Source organism: Dreissena polymorpha, chromosome 1 (genome assembly GCF_020536995.1).
Source record: "Dreissena polymorpha isolate Duluth1 chromosome 1, UMN_Dpol_1.0, whole genome shotgun sequence".
Classification (NCBI taxonomy): domain Eukaryota; kingdom Metazoa; phylum Mollusca; class Bivalvia; order Myida; family Dreissenidae; genus Dreissena; species Dreissena polymorpha.
The window spans coordinates 145,223,101-145,238,754 of record NC_068355.1 but is presented as its reverse complement, the minus strand read 5'-3'; the positions used below and the strand labels follow the sequence as shown (position 1 = coordinate 145,238,754).

Here is a 15,654-nt window from a genome sequence, read left to right as displayed (position 1 = left end):
CCTTAACTGAGATGAGCTTTCTATTAGGCTGCTGCACAGTATTTAAAACTGATATCATGTCGTCGGCATGTAGCAGAACTTCTGCGGATGTTTGGAACAGTCCGTTGAAGCGATTGTCACGGTAGTTCCCAATCACAGACTTCACGCCTGAAACATAAAAGCATTCCTATAAACATTTATCTGAAGTTTACAAAACAAGAGTAAAAAATTTATTGAATAATTTCCAATTATTTAAATTCCACAAGATTTATTGACATTTAAAATGATCTGTAAATTATTTAAAATTGCAATTATTATATGTTCAACATTATATTTTATAGTATTATACCATATTGGTAAAGATAATGTTAATTGATGACATACATTAAATGCACTGTTTCATGTATTTCAAATATTTATTTTTGTTTCAGGTAAAATAAAAAATACACTTAAAAGAGGGAGAAAATCTGCCTATTACCATTTTTGCTACAGTGTGCCTCCCTTCTGTCACGCAGGCCAAGGTGGTCACCAGCAGGTCCAAATGTTTCAGAGACCATGCGGACCACACGCTCGACGACTGTTCCGGTCTTCCTCCATGACTTGAACTGGGACAGACTGTCACGCCCTAACGGGCCATCTGACTCAACCATTTTGTTTTCAAAGTTCTTAACATCTTCACATGAATACTTGTGAAACCCAAGCAAAACATGGGCCATACAGTGGAAATGTTTAACCTTCATTTTGTCACTTTCTGTAGTCATTTCTAACACTTCATCTCGCCACTCATCAAGAAGTCTATCTGCAGCTTTTTCATTGCTTGCACGATCTGACATACTGAACGCAAGTTTGTTCAATGAATTCCTCACAAAAGAATCAGCATCGGCTGCTGTCTGTACTTCTGAGAGTTCTTTTATGTGTTTTTTTGTAGTCTCATTGATGGCTTTTGCAGTTTCATGAGCAACTCGCGTGAATCCTAGGCTCATTACTTCACCACTATCAAGGGTGATTGATGTATCCAGGATCTTTTGTTTTTTTCTACTTGTTCCATCTCTGTTTATGCCAAAACTTGAAGATGATTCAATCCTTTCCGCAATGAATTTTTTGGCAAGATAATGCCCTTCATCAATGATAGCCTGTGTCGTCGACTTTGATGGTAAATCAGAACTATTTAAATGTCTTGCAAACAAGTGTGAAGAAACAACTTGCACAACCTTCGGAATTTTTTCAACTGCAACTTCCAGTCCAGCTAGTTCAATAACACAGAGTCGTACATTGTCACTATAGGAGCCATCAGCATTTTTGGTATTTACATTGTCTCTCAATTTCTCTTCAAGTTCATTAATTTCAGATAACAATGACTGAATTTCTTTGTCTTTGTTGAGAATTATGACTTTCAGAGATTTGACTTCTTCTCCATCAATTTCAGTTTTAAATTTGCTTTTTACTTTTTTTAGACTTCGCTTGAAGTAGTTCACTGACTTTTTTCGCTGAGAACTGCACAACTGCAAACGTTCAACTTGTTTTTGCAGACTTTCATTTTCATTCAAAAGTTGTTGAACATGATCTTCTGAGTTGAGAAGGGATTTTTTTACATGATCAATTATTTGAGGTTGCATCTTGCCAATTTCCACATCACGTTGAACTTCATTGGCACTTGATTTTTTTTGTCGCTTCTCATACTCATAGTCATTAATGAGTTTTTCTTGTTTTAATATTTTCATGTTTGCCTCATTAAGTTTTTTTCTGGTTTCATGTGCTCGTGCATCTCGTTTCTCAACATTTCGTACCGAATAATGTCCCTTCCGATGTCTTAGTATGTTAAGATTTTCACGTTCGGATGTAAGCAATTTCTGCAGTTTTTTCAGATTTTTTTGTTTCTTCCGTATTTCATAGTCTGTTAAATTGCTTTGTTTCAATAAAACACTGTCAGTAACAACATCATTGTCAATTGGTTCATTTACTGGATTTTTTCTGTGTACCTCCTTCGATGAATTATCTGGGACGATGAGCTCTCTTGTTGGCTGTTCATTCACAATTTTCTTATGAGGCGAATGCTTAACACTGCTTTCCACAACATTAAAAGCTGATGATTTAAATTCTGCTAAGTTTGAAAAGCCTTTGACTTTTTTTTTTCCGTTCAACTTTTTGCTGATTTCACTGGCATTTTTTATCCGGTACTTCAGCGTACTGTCATTTGATTCTGTTGGCTGTAACAGTCTCAACCACTCAAATAGTATGTTTAATGGACGATTCACCTTGTTTGCATACAATCTTAATTCAAGAAAGTCCATTGGTCAGACGTTCTTGTGTTATGGGCTGAATGGTAGAGTCATTCAAAGCCTGGCAAGTTAAACCAACTTGCTCGCAATAAGGGCCAGGGAAGTCCATTCTGATATCCTCCCATCAGATGGCACTTATCTGTATTACAACTGAAATACACCTGAAAGTAAATAAAATAAATTAAAATAACAGTCTTTCTTGAACAATTAAGTTTACTCTTTGTTAGTTTTTGGTTATTACTTAAGTCTTAAGTTAAGTTGAAAGTTAAGTTATTCTGTTTTCTGCACATGTAATATTGTACTTATTTAAATATTGAAACAACTTAATAATAAAAATCCTTAATACATATATAATATTTTAATTATTATTAATTCAAAGCAAAATCAATCAATGTACGCAAACTATTTGGTACATTATTGTATATGTTTTTAAATCGCTGTCCGAAATGATGCGTATCCTAAGATTATATACAGTGGTGTTTACAGATATTTTTACAATTTAAACATACTTACAAAACGAAAATTCCATATTAGTGACATAACACACAATTAAATATTAGATATATGGAATAACACCCACTGTACTGTTGTTCTTTTGCTTAATGAGGCTTTATTCTGCTAATATGTCGTTAATTTTTCACTAAGCGAAGGAAATTCAAAATGGCGGCCATTGCTACGGCCGAGAAGATTTTGGGATTTTCATAACCACTGAACTTTGAACAAAAATGCGGTCGGGTAAACCTGACATGACATATATCAAATTATAGCTTAGAATATGTACTTTTTAATGATATAAGATTTATTTATACATACCGATTAAGATTCAGACAAATTCACGTAGACTTTGGTCCTTTGTATACAATTGTTTACAAGCCGATTTTAACGGAAGTTGCATCATCATGAAGGGGAATTCCTCCTCTGATTGGTTAATTTAACTTCATAAATATTCATTAGGATTTACGTCACCGCAAAACATGTGGAAAATACCCACCGTCACCAAACCGTGTCCACCATATTGCACTCTACCGCGGACGTGTGAAAATGCCGATAATCCGCATTGTTCAATAATTAAGCAACGATTTATAACACTTATCCTTTATAGATTTTCATGAAGTAAAAACCATAATAAAGAAAATTTTATTCTCTTTAATCTGATATATAAATTATTATTATACACTTAGTGAAAAACAATTAATTATGCTGTTAAATTATATGACCATCAGAAAATTACTATCGGCGAATCGATTATCGGGTTTTGCTGGGGATGCTAGTATATCTTTAGGGTTATCTTAAGAATGCACCCACTTAAGGGATCAATACAGAGACCTCCCAGTGACTAAGCCAGTTAGCAGACACCCCATCCACTATACCACAGCCACTGAATCAGCTTTAAATTCCTGTGGCTAAAAAAAATAAAATATATAACATGCTAGATCTTTAAGCTAGGAACATGTAACTCGTTTTAAGATTGATTTTTTTTTATGCATTACTTAAATATTGCAACAATTATAATATTTTGAACACAATCATATCCATATATTTATTAAAAATACATGGTTATCAAAAAAATTAAAAAGCTTTTGCCCATAAATTAGGTACCACCTATAATCATATTAGTATAAATACGTAAAGTTTAAAATTATAGATAATCTGACATGAACAGAACAGTTGAGATATCGCAAGATGTTTACCTTGCTACAGAATATAAAATTATACGTCAATAAATAATTAAAATCGACATTTAAACAGTTGTATATATTTAGGATATGCTTCACAAAACAATACCTGTTGCAAATATTGAAGTAAAATAACAAATTTATGAGGCTTTTTCTTTGACTTTAAACCGGAAGTTATTAATATGAAAACGCGCGAGATCCCACGAGAAGTTTGAAAGCGCTCGATTGAAATTGATGACAATGGCCGGCTCAAGGGTGCACAGACATGGGACCATTTATAAACGGTAAGCATCATTTTGGCTAGATTGTATGATATAGGAGTAACGTTTTACCTTCACGATTAATTGTTATATTTTATTCAGCGAAAAACGGTTGTCGGTTATGCACAAACAATGTTTAACTAATCCTTGACATCAGCATAACGGCAACGGCTACAGAACACTAATAATAGTCTAATTATGATCAAATTCATGCTCTCATAGAAGTATTTTCGAAAATATTTTCAGTGTTGAAGGATTGATAAAGTCTGAAGCATTGCAATGGAAAGACAGACCTTTGTGGTTTGATATCTGGAAGAAATTCCCACCCCAGGTGGAACCAAAGGAGGATAGGCCTGTGCCAAATGTCCATGTTCGAAAAATACTTTACCCAGAAGATATGGTGAGAGCGTAAGTGTGCCAGCACTATGGATGCTACAGAGTACAGTTAAGGCTGTACTGCTATTCAATCATTTATGTATACCTTATATCATATCACAGTATGTTATTGCTGTATATCAATTAAAATTATTTTTTGTACCAAATCGTCATCTATGATAACATGCATCTATAGGCATAATAGGGTTTTAATTTGACTTGGCATTGAAGGTTTTGTAGAGCAGAATGTTATGGACACTTTTTGATGCCCTGCAATTTACATGAAAGAGTTGTGTTGACTTGCAAATTCAGGGAACAAGAATAAAGTTAATTTCTCTATGGTCTATGAAATATTTAAATTATAAATACACATCTATGGTGGGAATTTCAGCCTATGTAGTTAAGCTTCAAATATCTTGTGGATGACTTATTGCCATTTTGGGGAAAAACATATTGAGAATTTTCTCTGCCTGAAATGTCCACTGATTTTGGAAAATCTGATTTAATATAATTATCCCTCGCCAGAGGCGGAGGGATATTGTTTTGGCGTTGTCCGTCCGTCCGGCTGTCCGTCCGTCCGGCCGGCACTTTTGTGTCCAGAGCCATATCTTGGAAGTTCTTTGGAGGATTTCATTTAAACTTGGTATGAGTATATATATGCATAAGAGGATGATGCACGCCAAATGGCATTGTACACCATCTGTTAAAAACAGACTTATGGCCCTTTGTATCTTGAAAAAATGCTTTTTAGTGTCCGGAGCCATATCTTGGAAGTTCTTTGGCGGATTTCATTGAAACTTGGTATGAGTATATATATGCATAAGAGGATGATGCACGCCAAATGGCATTGTACACCATCTGTTAAAAACAGACTTATGGCCCTTTGTATCTTGAAAAAATGCTTTTTACCACAGGCACTTTTGTGTCCGGAGCCATATCTTGGAAGTGCTTTGGCGGATTTCATTTAAACTTGGTATGAGTATATATATGCATAAGAGGATGATGCACGCCAAATGGCATTGTACACCATCTGTTAAAAACAGACTTATGGCCCTTTGTATCTTGAAAAAATACTTTTTACTATAGGCATTTTTGTGTCTGGAGCCATATCTTGGAAGCGCTTTGGCGGATTTCTTTGAAACTTGGTATGAAATAAATTGTGAAGGCTTAAGAACCTTCCTTTGTCTTAGTTTTGTGTTATTGTCCTCCGTCCGTCCATCTATTATTATGTTCATCCGTCCAATTTGCACCCATCTCAAACAAAGCATATGTTGCGGGGGATACCTTGGGCCTTTCAGGCCCTCTTGTTCTTTATAATTATTTAAACTATATTTTTTTTTTATAAATTATAGTCATACAACTGTTTTAGATGCAATAAAAAAAAAATTGAGAATAATCAAGCAAGCTGTCTAAATATGACAGCTCTCCGCATATTGGTTAACAAACTTGTGTTATTGTATATGTATCACTTTAAATCTATAAACAATTAAATTGTTAACCAGGTTTTCCGAAGGAAAAAACTGACTATTAGATTGGCGAATGTAGGCTGGCGGGCGGGCCGAACAAGCTTGTGCGGGCCATAACTTTGTCGTTCATTGTGAGATTTTAAAATCATTTGGCACATTTGTTCACCATCATTAGACGGTGTGTCGCGCGAAAGAATTACTTCGATATCTCCAAGGTCAAATTCACACTTTGAGTTCAAATGTTACAGTACGTGGTTCTTTTAGGCTGGACTGACGGCAGGTAAAATACAACTAACTGCAAATATATAGTTAAATACTATATATTTAATGAATATCAAGAATGCCGTTCATCGTACGTATACAACATCAACAAGGCATAGCATCAACGATTGATGTTATATATATATGATAGGTCAGCGCTAGAGGGGAATTAGCATAACAAAGGAGAGTGGACAGGTGGACAGGTGAAGATAAATATAGATGTTAGTTTACCTGATACTGTATATGTCTACCTACGCCTACGTACATCTACGAATACGATGAACTTGACGGACGGACCTGAACTGTATAAATTAGGTGATGTAAAGTAAAACAAAATCTTTTTAAGCATTTATACATTTTATTTATAAATGATTCAATTATCGACCTGTAACACAAAGGTCAAAAATGACCATAAATGAGCTTGTCCGGGCCATAACCATGTCATTTATTGTGAGATTTTAAACTCAGTTGGCATATTTGTTCACCATCATTGGATGGTGTGTTGCATGAAAGAATTACGTCAATATCTCCAATGTCAAGGTTGCCACGACTAAAAATATATATATTTTGAAACAAAGGGGGTTAATTTTAAACAATAATTTCTTTTTGACTTGTCTCCCTTTATCAGACTTTTTTTCAAATTGAAAACCTGGTTTTGTGACAATTTTGACCCTTTTTTTAATTTGTTACAGTAAAATGCAGGAAGTTTATGAAGTCACAGGGACAGTAAAAAACTTGAGGACCAAATGGAAAGGCAAATCCAAAAATCAGTTGTAAGTTCTTACTTTGATTCCAGCCAGAGACATGTGCAAAAAGTATGTTTATTATTGTACTTATTTGATGGCAGTGCTCTTTATTTTACTAAATATGGTTAACAATATGTTCCACTTAAAGCAATGAGAAATTTTACGTATACTAGAATTCAAGCTTTTATTGTGCTTAATGTACACCCTCATATGCTCTTTTTACAATAATGAACTACACCTTCCTAATGCTAAAATGACCTAAAGGTAATTAATTGAATGCAACTTTTCTGCAAATAAAAGTAAACAACCCATTCCAGATTTGTGGAAGAATATGTGCGACTCCAAAAGCCTGGTTTGTCTGTGGCTGAGGTTTTCAGGCAGGTGGAGCAGGAATTCAGAGCCAGGGGACAACAGTTTATCAGGAAACCAAAGGTGGGTAGTTACTGTGTCATTCAACAGTCCAGAGTTAATTTAATGGCATTAAAATGCAACCAGTTTAAAGAACTGATACTCCCATACCGTGTTATTAGAACCAAGCACCTGTCAAAGGCGACACCACATGTTTGTACATGTGCGTGCAGATTACATGGCAGGAATATTGAAGCTCTCTTGTACAGACTGGTATTAGCTTAAAGATATGGCTAAATGACCTTGAATAGAAGAGAACAATTAATGATAAAAAGTAACTGTGAAATTCTATCTTTGACTTCCCTTATTATGCCCTCTTCGAAGAATGTTTTGCTGGATGTAGGTCGGTCTTTCATTCTGTCTGTCAGTAGACCATTTCGTTGCCAATCAATTACTTGTGAATGGATTGACCATTTGGCTTGATACTTCCCATGTGAAAAGGCCTCTGCCGAAAGATAACCCCTATTTGAAATTGGAGTCTCTAGGTCAAAGGTCAAGGTGACTGTCACACTCAGAGTTAAAATTGTTTCCAATCAATAACTTGTGAAGGGATTGACCAATTGGCTTGATGCTAACCATGTGCATTGCCCTTTGCCATTAGATGACCCATATTGAAATTGGGTTTCTAGGGCAAAGGTCACTGTCACAATAAGTGTGAAAATAAATTCCGATTAATAACTTATCAATCAATTGACCAATTGGCTTGATGCTTCACATGTGCATTGGCCTTGGACAGTAGATGACCCCTTATTGAAATTGGAGTCACTAGGTAAAAAGGTCAAGGTCACTGTTACAATAAGTGTTAGAATCATTTAGGATCAATACATTTTCTATGAATTGACTGAAAATTGTGACTGATGAATAACTGGATCAATAACTCGTCAACAAATTGACCCATTGGCTTGATACTTCAATTGTGCATTGGCCTTGAACAGTAGATGAACCCTAAGGAAATTGGGGTCTATAGTTCAAAGGTTAAGGTCACTGTGACATTAAGTGTTGAATTGGTTTCGGTTCAATATGTCATGAAAGGATTGAGTGATGGGTGTCAAGGCCCTGTTTGGAGGGCATCAGGGTCCGACAACCTAGCTCTTGGTTTCTGAGACATCTCTTTCTTATGTCCTTACATCTTTGTAAATTTGTTCTTTAAATGAATTTATGGCTGTTATTTTGTCTTATTCCAAATGGAAAAAAAGAATAATACTGATGGTTTCACTTTCACATTTGTGGAAATAGTTTTTAAACAGCATAAATGAAGAGTTTTAAAGTCGTGATATTAATTTCACTGATATGTTGAGACTAAGGTTTTTCATCTGTATGTAAGTTTAATCTATTATTGTTCAAAAGTTAAACTAAGTTATGTTTTCGTAATTTTTCCGTTAGCTAACATTCTCAACTTCACAGGTGTATGGCATATTCCCAAAATGGTGAGAAAAAGCCATGAAAATCATGAGATTACTTAATTGTATTATTTTTAAGCAAGACTTGCTTGTTTCTGTGTTTGAATGCTTATTTGTTGTACTGATGTCGACTACTTTCCTTGCATTAAGAAGTTTATAGATGATTTGAGTGTAATATTTGACACAGTGAACAAATCGTGGAGTTTATGATGCTATTTCTGTTTTTTTTGTTTATCAAAAGCAGGTACTAAGCCTAGATTTAGAACATATCAGTATTTTAAAGTATTTCTATTTTAATCTCTTCCTGTCATCCTGCTTGGATTGTGAGGTGGAACAATTTGCACAGGTTTTGTATACAAGGAAGAGGAAATATGATAGGAATACAAATGATTTATTTGTAGCTCTTTTTTTCCATTTTCATTCAAAGATATGGAACCATTTGAATTCTTCTGGTAAAGGATCACCATCGAGGATCACCATTATGTGGATACTGTGCAGGTTTTGTTAATAACTATGTTGACCATTATATCTGTTATGTGTTACAGAATGTACTGCACAATGCAGAAGAAACTGAACCACAGAATGAAGAATCGAAAAAGTCTTAGCAATCACAAGAGACTGTGTTCAAGGCTGGTTTGACTAGGAAACAAAGATACAGACTGTTGTATTCAAGATTTCACAGTTCAATGGAAGAAATGTGAATGAGATTTGATTGGGCTAGGAATGGGCAGCCACTTATACAAGTTGGTCAAACTCCCACCACTGCTTTGACTATAATGGGATTTATTGAATTATTGACTACATTCAGGTTATCAACTTGCTGAGAATTTTGTAATTTTCTTTGTGCATAATGTGGTAGAGGCCTCAAGTAAAGCTGTGTCCTATTTTGACATGTGCCAGTTAAACAATTTAGCTAAAATAACTTCTTCTTTTTGTGTGCACAAATCTAAAATTAAAATTCAACAGCATATAAAATTTTGAAACTTCCCTGTTTAATATTGTTTTTTTTGGAAACATACTTTTCTACGAGAATATATTAGAATTTTGATTACATCAAATTATAGTATAATTACTAATATTTTATTTTAAACAGATAATCTTAGATGAATACTGTCGCAAAATTTAAACTTCGACGGTAGCAATCAAAGTTAAACCTTGCACAAATTATCTTAACTAAATTTTAATTTAGTCAAGAACCTGTGGTATTATTTACGGATGCTGCCACCAGTCCGTTTGGACAAATTTTCATGTAACTTGTACACTAGCCAAGCTAGTAAAAATTAAATAAGTGTTTTGTTTCTAAAACTACAGTTTATTTTCATTATATACACACATTTTATTTCAGCATTTCCAACAGAAGTCAAACATTAGACATTTAAAATATATACACCACATCAGAAGTATGTTAAGTTTAGATACATTTTAAAAGTTCCAAAAACAACAAAAACATCCCTTTTCCATATAACTTCAGGTTTATATAATTAACCCCCTACCCGAACTGTCAGGTTAACCTGAATCCTCGGTTAACCTGATGAACAGTTCTGTAACAATTCTTAACTTTAAGAGTACCTGATATTGTTCTTAATCATGAACCTGACCATTCAATACCGAAGTGTCAGATACCCATTGATAAACAATTATCCCCCATCGATAAGCAATTATCCAGAACTGACCTGATGATGAGTGTTGTAGGTGTACCTGAGTTTACATAATATATTGTAATCTACCTGAAGAACTATCACCTTAGATACATGCACATGTTTTATGTAGTAAAATAATGATACCAGTATTAATGAACAATACCTCAAAAAGTGAAGAATCACTAATAAAGAAGCAAATGTATGATTTTTAAAAACTGCAACACTACTCCCCTTTCAGCTTGACACCCCCTGATGTCAAATGAGCGGAATTTTTTTTGTAATCCAAATAAATCGATGACATTCCCCTTTTACTTAAAGAGGAAAAAAAACAACAACAATAAAATAATGAAAACAGCCGCAATATATATATATATATATATATATATATATATGAAATAATGATTTTTAATTTTTTTTTTTAAGTTTCGAAAATTGAAAAATGAATATATGAAATTATATATACAAAGTACATACTCATACTATCATCATAATTTTTGGAAATGGTTCTAAAACATTAGATTTCATTCATCATACAAATTAATGCAAATAATAGTAGTGTACTTAATGTCTCTTTTCACATACAACATTTGAAAAGTCCAAGAATACTTAAAAAGATGATTCTAGTTAAAATTATTTTAATGAAAATCACATATTATCATATCTGGTGAATGAATCAGATAAGCAATCATTTTTTTAATGAAATTAAATCCAGTCACAAATGTAAATCCAATTCGCAGGGAATATTTAGTCCAGTCACACACAAATAAAATAAATGATGTACATTGTTTACAAATAAAACACACACACAGGAAAAGAATCCATATTAAACAAAATAAAATTGTTCATGATTGGCAAGTTGTTTCGCCTCACACGGACATCACGGCGGTAATTCATCCATCATGCCTACCCACTTATGGTGAACAATGTTGCCTGACCATGGTGGACCCTCCGGGGGCGACTTACCTGCGACTGCCTCGTCTGGGGCGGCAGAGGCGGGCCTGATACACAGGCGAAATTTAATCATTTTTTTAAAGTTTTCAGGGTGGTTTCTGCGATGTTTATTAGAAAGTTCTTTAAGGTTTCGTCTTCTTTTTTTGAGTTTAGATATGTGTTAAAAAGTTCTTGCTCATATTGGAGTGTTTTTGTCATTGCATCCAGAATTTCATCATTTCTGTCCTTGATCATTGCTTCTTATTTATTGGTAGTTTCCGTAATGGTCTTTTCTAATTTTTGGATTTTTGCACAACAACAACCCTCCACCTTCATCTTGCTGGGGCTGCGGATTCTAGTACACGTAGACAGACTAGTGGATTGACTGGATAAAAGGTATGGCGACACCGTGAATTGACTTCCAGTGTTCCACGTCATGTATGGTAATCCAGATGTATACAATCCAGCGTTATACGGCGAAGTACTTGTAGTAATTGATGTGGTTTCATTGTCTGAGCATATGCTTTCCAGCAAGTTATTTTCATGATGAGAATTGACATTCTCTGGCGATGGCGATATTGGCGTTAGTTCAACTTGAACTTTTACTTTCCGTTTATCTTCTTTGCTTGTAGTAGAAGTTAGATTTTCTTGATGGTGTTCCAGGTTAAGCTTATCCTCTATGCTGGAAACTTTATCAACAAATTCAAAGTTTGTTTCACTGGGAGAGTTAATTAAATATTCTATTTCTTTTTCAGTAAATTGTGCACTGTTTATTCCAAAATGTTCACTGTTTGGTTCACTAAAGTAATTCTGTCTTTTAATTTTGATGTCACAACTGGCAGCTACTGCTTGTCTTTTATGTCTTTCAGAGAATGTATGTTGGAGAAGTTTAAGTTTTGTTTCAAACTTAACTTCACAGTTAATGCAGCAATAAAATCCAAAGAAGTACGGCAAATAATTCAAATAATGTCTTCTCAACTTTTGTACTGTTCTGAATAATTTCTTGCAATTTTCACATTGTTTCATTTCAATAAATCCGACATTATTTTTGTTTTAATTCACAATTTTGTTAAGATGTTTCTTATAAAGTACACGTATGAGTGCTGTTTGTTAAATTGTAACTGAAGAATGAAAGTCTAATCTTATTCCTTGAATATATACACAAGAGTACACCTGAAGGTCCATACAAATATTAGTCATGGTTAATCTTGTATGCATTCTGTTTCTTGACATCAGAAGGAGTCATGGTGCCTGAGCAGTATCACTTTGTTTTAGGTTAACTTGATTTCCAGGTACCTTATGTAATAGCTTAATCCAAGCATTTTTTAATGCACTGTTTCAGTCGATAGTAGTTGAATCTTTCTGGAGAAACAATGAACCACCTTTGCCATTAAGTGTCATTTATTCAAGCCCTATAGAATTCTGTCTGTTTTCGATTTCTCACGCCTCTTCTAACAGAAATTTTAGTATCATCTTCTACCCGTGACTGATTAGTCTTTAGTGTATTGCACTTTTTATTGCTCTGTTGTTTACAGCTACCTAATTGTTGTTTGATAGGTGATGCTGTTCCTTGTCCTTATTTCATTGTCATTACATATGTCCAGTTCGGTATAATATTACTGTTATATGGCTTCAGTCTATCATGATGCACAATTTTTGGTTTCTGCACATTTGACTTGATCTCGAATAATAAGTCCCCAAATTTTCTAATTATCACTAAGGGACCTTGCCACATTATTGGTTCTAGTTTCTTTGATCGCCCCACAGTTTTAGATTTATCTAAACTGTACACCAAGTCTCCAAGTTTATAAGAATTTGTATTTAATCTTAAGTCATAATCCCGTTTTTGTCTTTAAATTGTTGATTTAGTGAATTGTCTTGCTAAAGAATAGCTATTTTCTAGTTTAGCTTTCAAACTTTCCACATATTCAGATTCTTTTTCACAATTTTGTGATTTCGGGAAACATCCGTATAAAAAGTTGAATTGGCAAAGTTACCTCCCTTCCAAACATAAGATAATTTTGACCATAACCTGTTGAACTATGAACACTAGAACGATATGCCGATGTCACAAGAGCTTAGTCTTCGTCCCAGATGGTTTGATTGTCATCAATATATGTTGTAATCATGTCATATAGGCACTTATTTAACCTTTCAGACATCCCATTTCCAGAAGGATGGTATGAACTAGTTCTTGTTTGATTTATTTCGAGGAGCCTACACACTTCCCTAAATAATTTTGATTGATAGTTACATCCTTGGTCACTATGAATATCCAAACAAACTCCATATCTACTGAAATATTCATACACAATTTTTCGTGCAACGGTTTCGGCTGTCTGATTTGGAATAGCGTAACATTTCACAAATCTTGTAAATTGATCCATCACTACGAGAATAAATCTATTGTTCTGCTGTGTAACAGGAAGTGGACCAATTATATCCGTGCACACTCTGTCGAGAGGAAACGAGACTGAATATTCCTGCAGTCCATGTCGACCTGGTTTCGTTGGTCTCTTTCTCGCTGCACAAACTGTACAATTGCGAATAAAATCCCTGATATCATCTTTCATGTTGTACCAATAAAAGGATGACTTAACTTTAAAAACTGTCTTATCTATTCCAAGATGAACTGATAACTTCAAACTGTGACATGATTTCAAAAACATCCTTCTTTAGAAATGGAGGTATCACTTATTGTTCTCTTACTGTCTTATCCTTAAATGTTTTTTTCCGAAACAATACACCATTCCTTAAGTGTAATATGTCTCAATTTAGCCACAAATTACGCACTACTGGTGATTCACCAGCAACACCATCCCTGGTTGGTTTAACAACTTTTTCCAACCAGATGATAATGTAACCCACGTCTTGGTCATTCCTTTGTAATTTCGCAATACTTTCTGGAGAATGGTCAACTAAGAGCGAGGATTTGAACTGGTCACTGACATTTAGGGTAGTATCAATATCGCTAGATTTCAATTCAAATGGTTCCTCTTCCACCCTTTCGGAGATACTCCATGTTCACTTTCCTGTTCCCGGTCTCGAATCCTGAGACGCAAAACACTACCAGTAACTTTGTGTAGTACACTTTTCGCATTACTGATTATCATGGCTAAAAACACAACCAATATATTCCAATAGTAGAAAAATGATAGCACAGCATGAAAACTTGTACATCCATTATTAATCCTGGAAGCGGAAACGTTCCTGGTAAATAAAGGTATCACATCATCTACCTTTGCAAATTCTGACCACTCATTATGACGCTTTAAGCAGATCTTGCAGCCTTTACACGGTAAATTCTCCATTATGGAATTCGCGTCATAACAGTCACACTCCTTTGGATCACACGGTATCCTAGATAAGCTATCACAATTCACGTGTTTGGTACCCTTCCGGTGTTCAATTTTAAAATTGAATTGTGCCATAATCTCCATCCATCTCGCCATTTGATCTGTAATCATCGTAACGAAGAATTATCTGTCCTCACTTAGAACTCGCTTCCCAGTAAGTAATGTCTATATTTGTGCATGAAGGTAACCATTCCAAGCAATTCGCGACGAGTAACACAATATGATCACTGCGCTTTTGTAAGAGATCTGCTGGCGAAGAATAAAGGTTTCTCTATTTCACATCCTGCTTTGTCACAATACTGCATCTGGGACAAGCATCCACCAACCCAGTATCACTCGCATCGACATCCAAAATAAACATTTCTTCATCCTTTGGATAAACTAAGATGTCTCCACTTACAAATGCAGACTTTAAATTTTCAAATGACGCCTGTTGCTCCACATCCCAATGAAATTTCTGACCGGCCCTCATCTGTCCATTCAATGGTGCAGCTCTAGTAGAAAATGACCTGATAAATCTTCTATAATACGAACAAAATTGAACGAAACTTCTAACTTCAGTGAAGTTCTTTGGCACCGGCCAACTTTTAATACATTCAATTTTATCATCATTTGGTTTAATTCCTTCCTTGCAAACTGTAAATCCAAGAAATTTAACAGAGGTTTGAAACAGTTCACATTTCTCGGGTTTCAGTTTGTATTCAGCGTTCATTAAACGTTGAAACATTTCACGCAAACGTTGTAACTGTTCTGTGAAATATTTTCCAAAAGTAATAAGGTCATCTAAATATATTAATAAAGACTTCCATTGTATGCCACGGAATATTAACTCCATACACCGCTGAAATGTCGCAGGCGAATTTGACAGTCCCATCGGT

At 34.6% G+C, this 15,654-nt stretch overlaps 2 protein-coding genes across 2 annotated transcripts in view; one reads left to right on the top strand and one right to left on the bottom strand.

Moving 5' to 3' along the window:
• Nucleotides 1–4,170, bottom strand: part of LOC127854100 (CUE domain-containing protein 1-like) — a 42,177-nt gene extending 38,007 nt beyond the window's left edge. The window contains exon 1 of the mRNA XM_052389098.1: nt 4,044–4,170. The gene's annotated coding sequence lies outside the window, so the exon portion shown is untranslated. The remainder of the gene's footprint in view (nt 1–4,043) is intronic.
• On the top strand, nt 4,100–9,837 carry LOC127854186 (probable 28S ribosomal protein S23, mitochondrial). The gene is made up of 5 exons (XM_052389201.1): nt 4,100–4,218; nt 4,441–4,602; nt 6,989–7,069; nt 7,360–7,474; nt 9,396–9,837. Exons 1-5 carry the CDS (start codon nt 4,169–4,171, stop codon nt 9,453–9,455), a joined length of 468 nt encoding a protein of 155 aa, XP_052245161.1. The 5' UTR covers nt 4,100–4,168; the 3' UTR covers nt 9,456–9,837.
• The last annotated feature ends 5,817 nt before the right edge of the window (nt 9,838–15,654 follow it).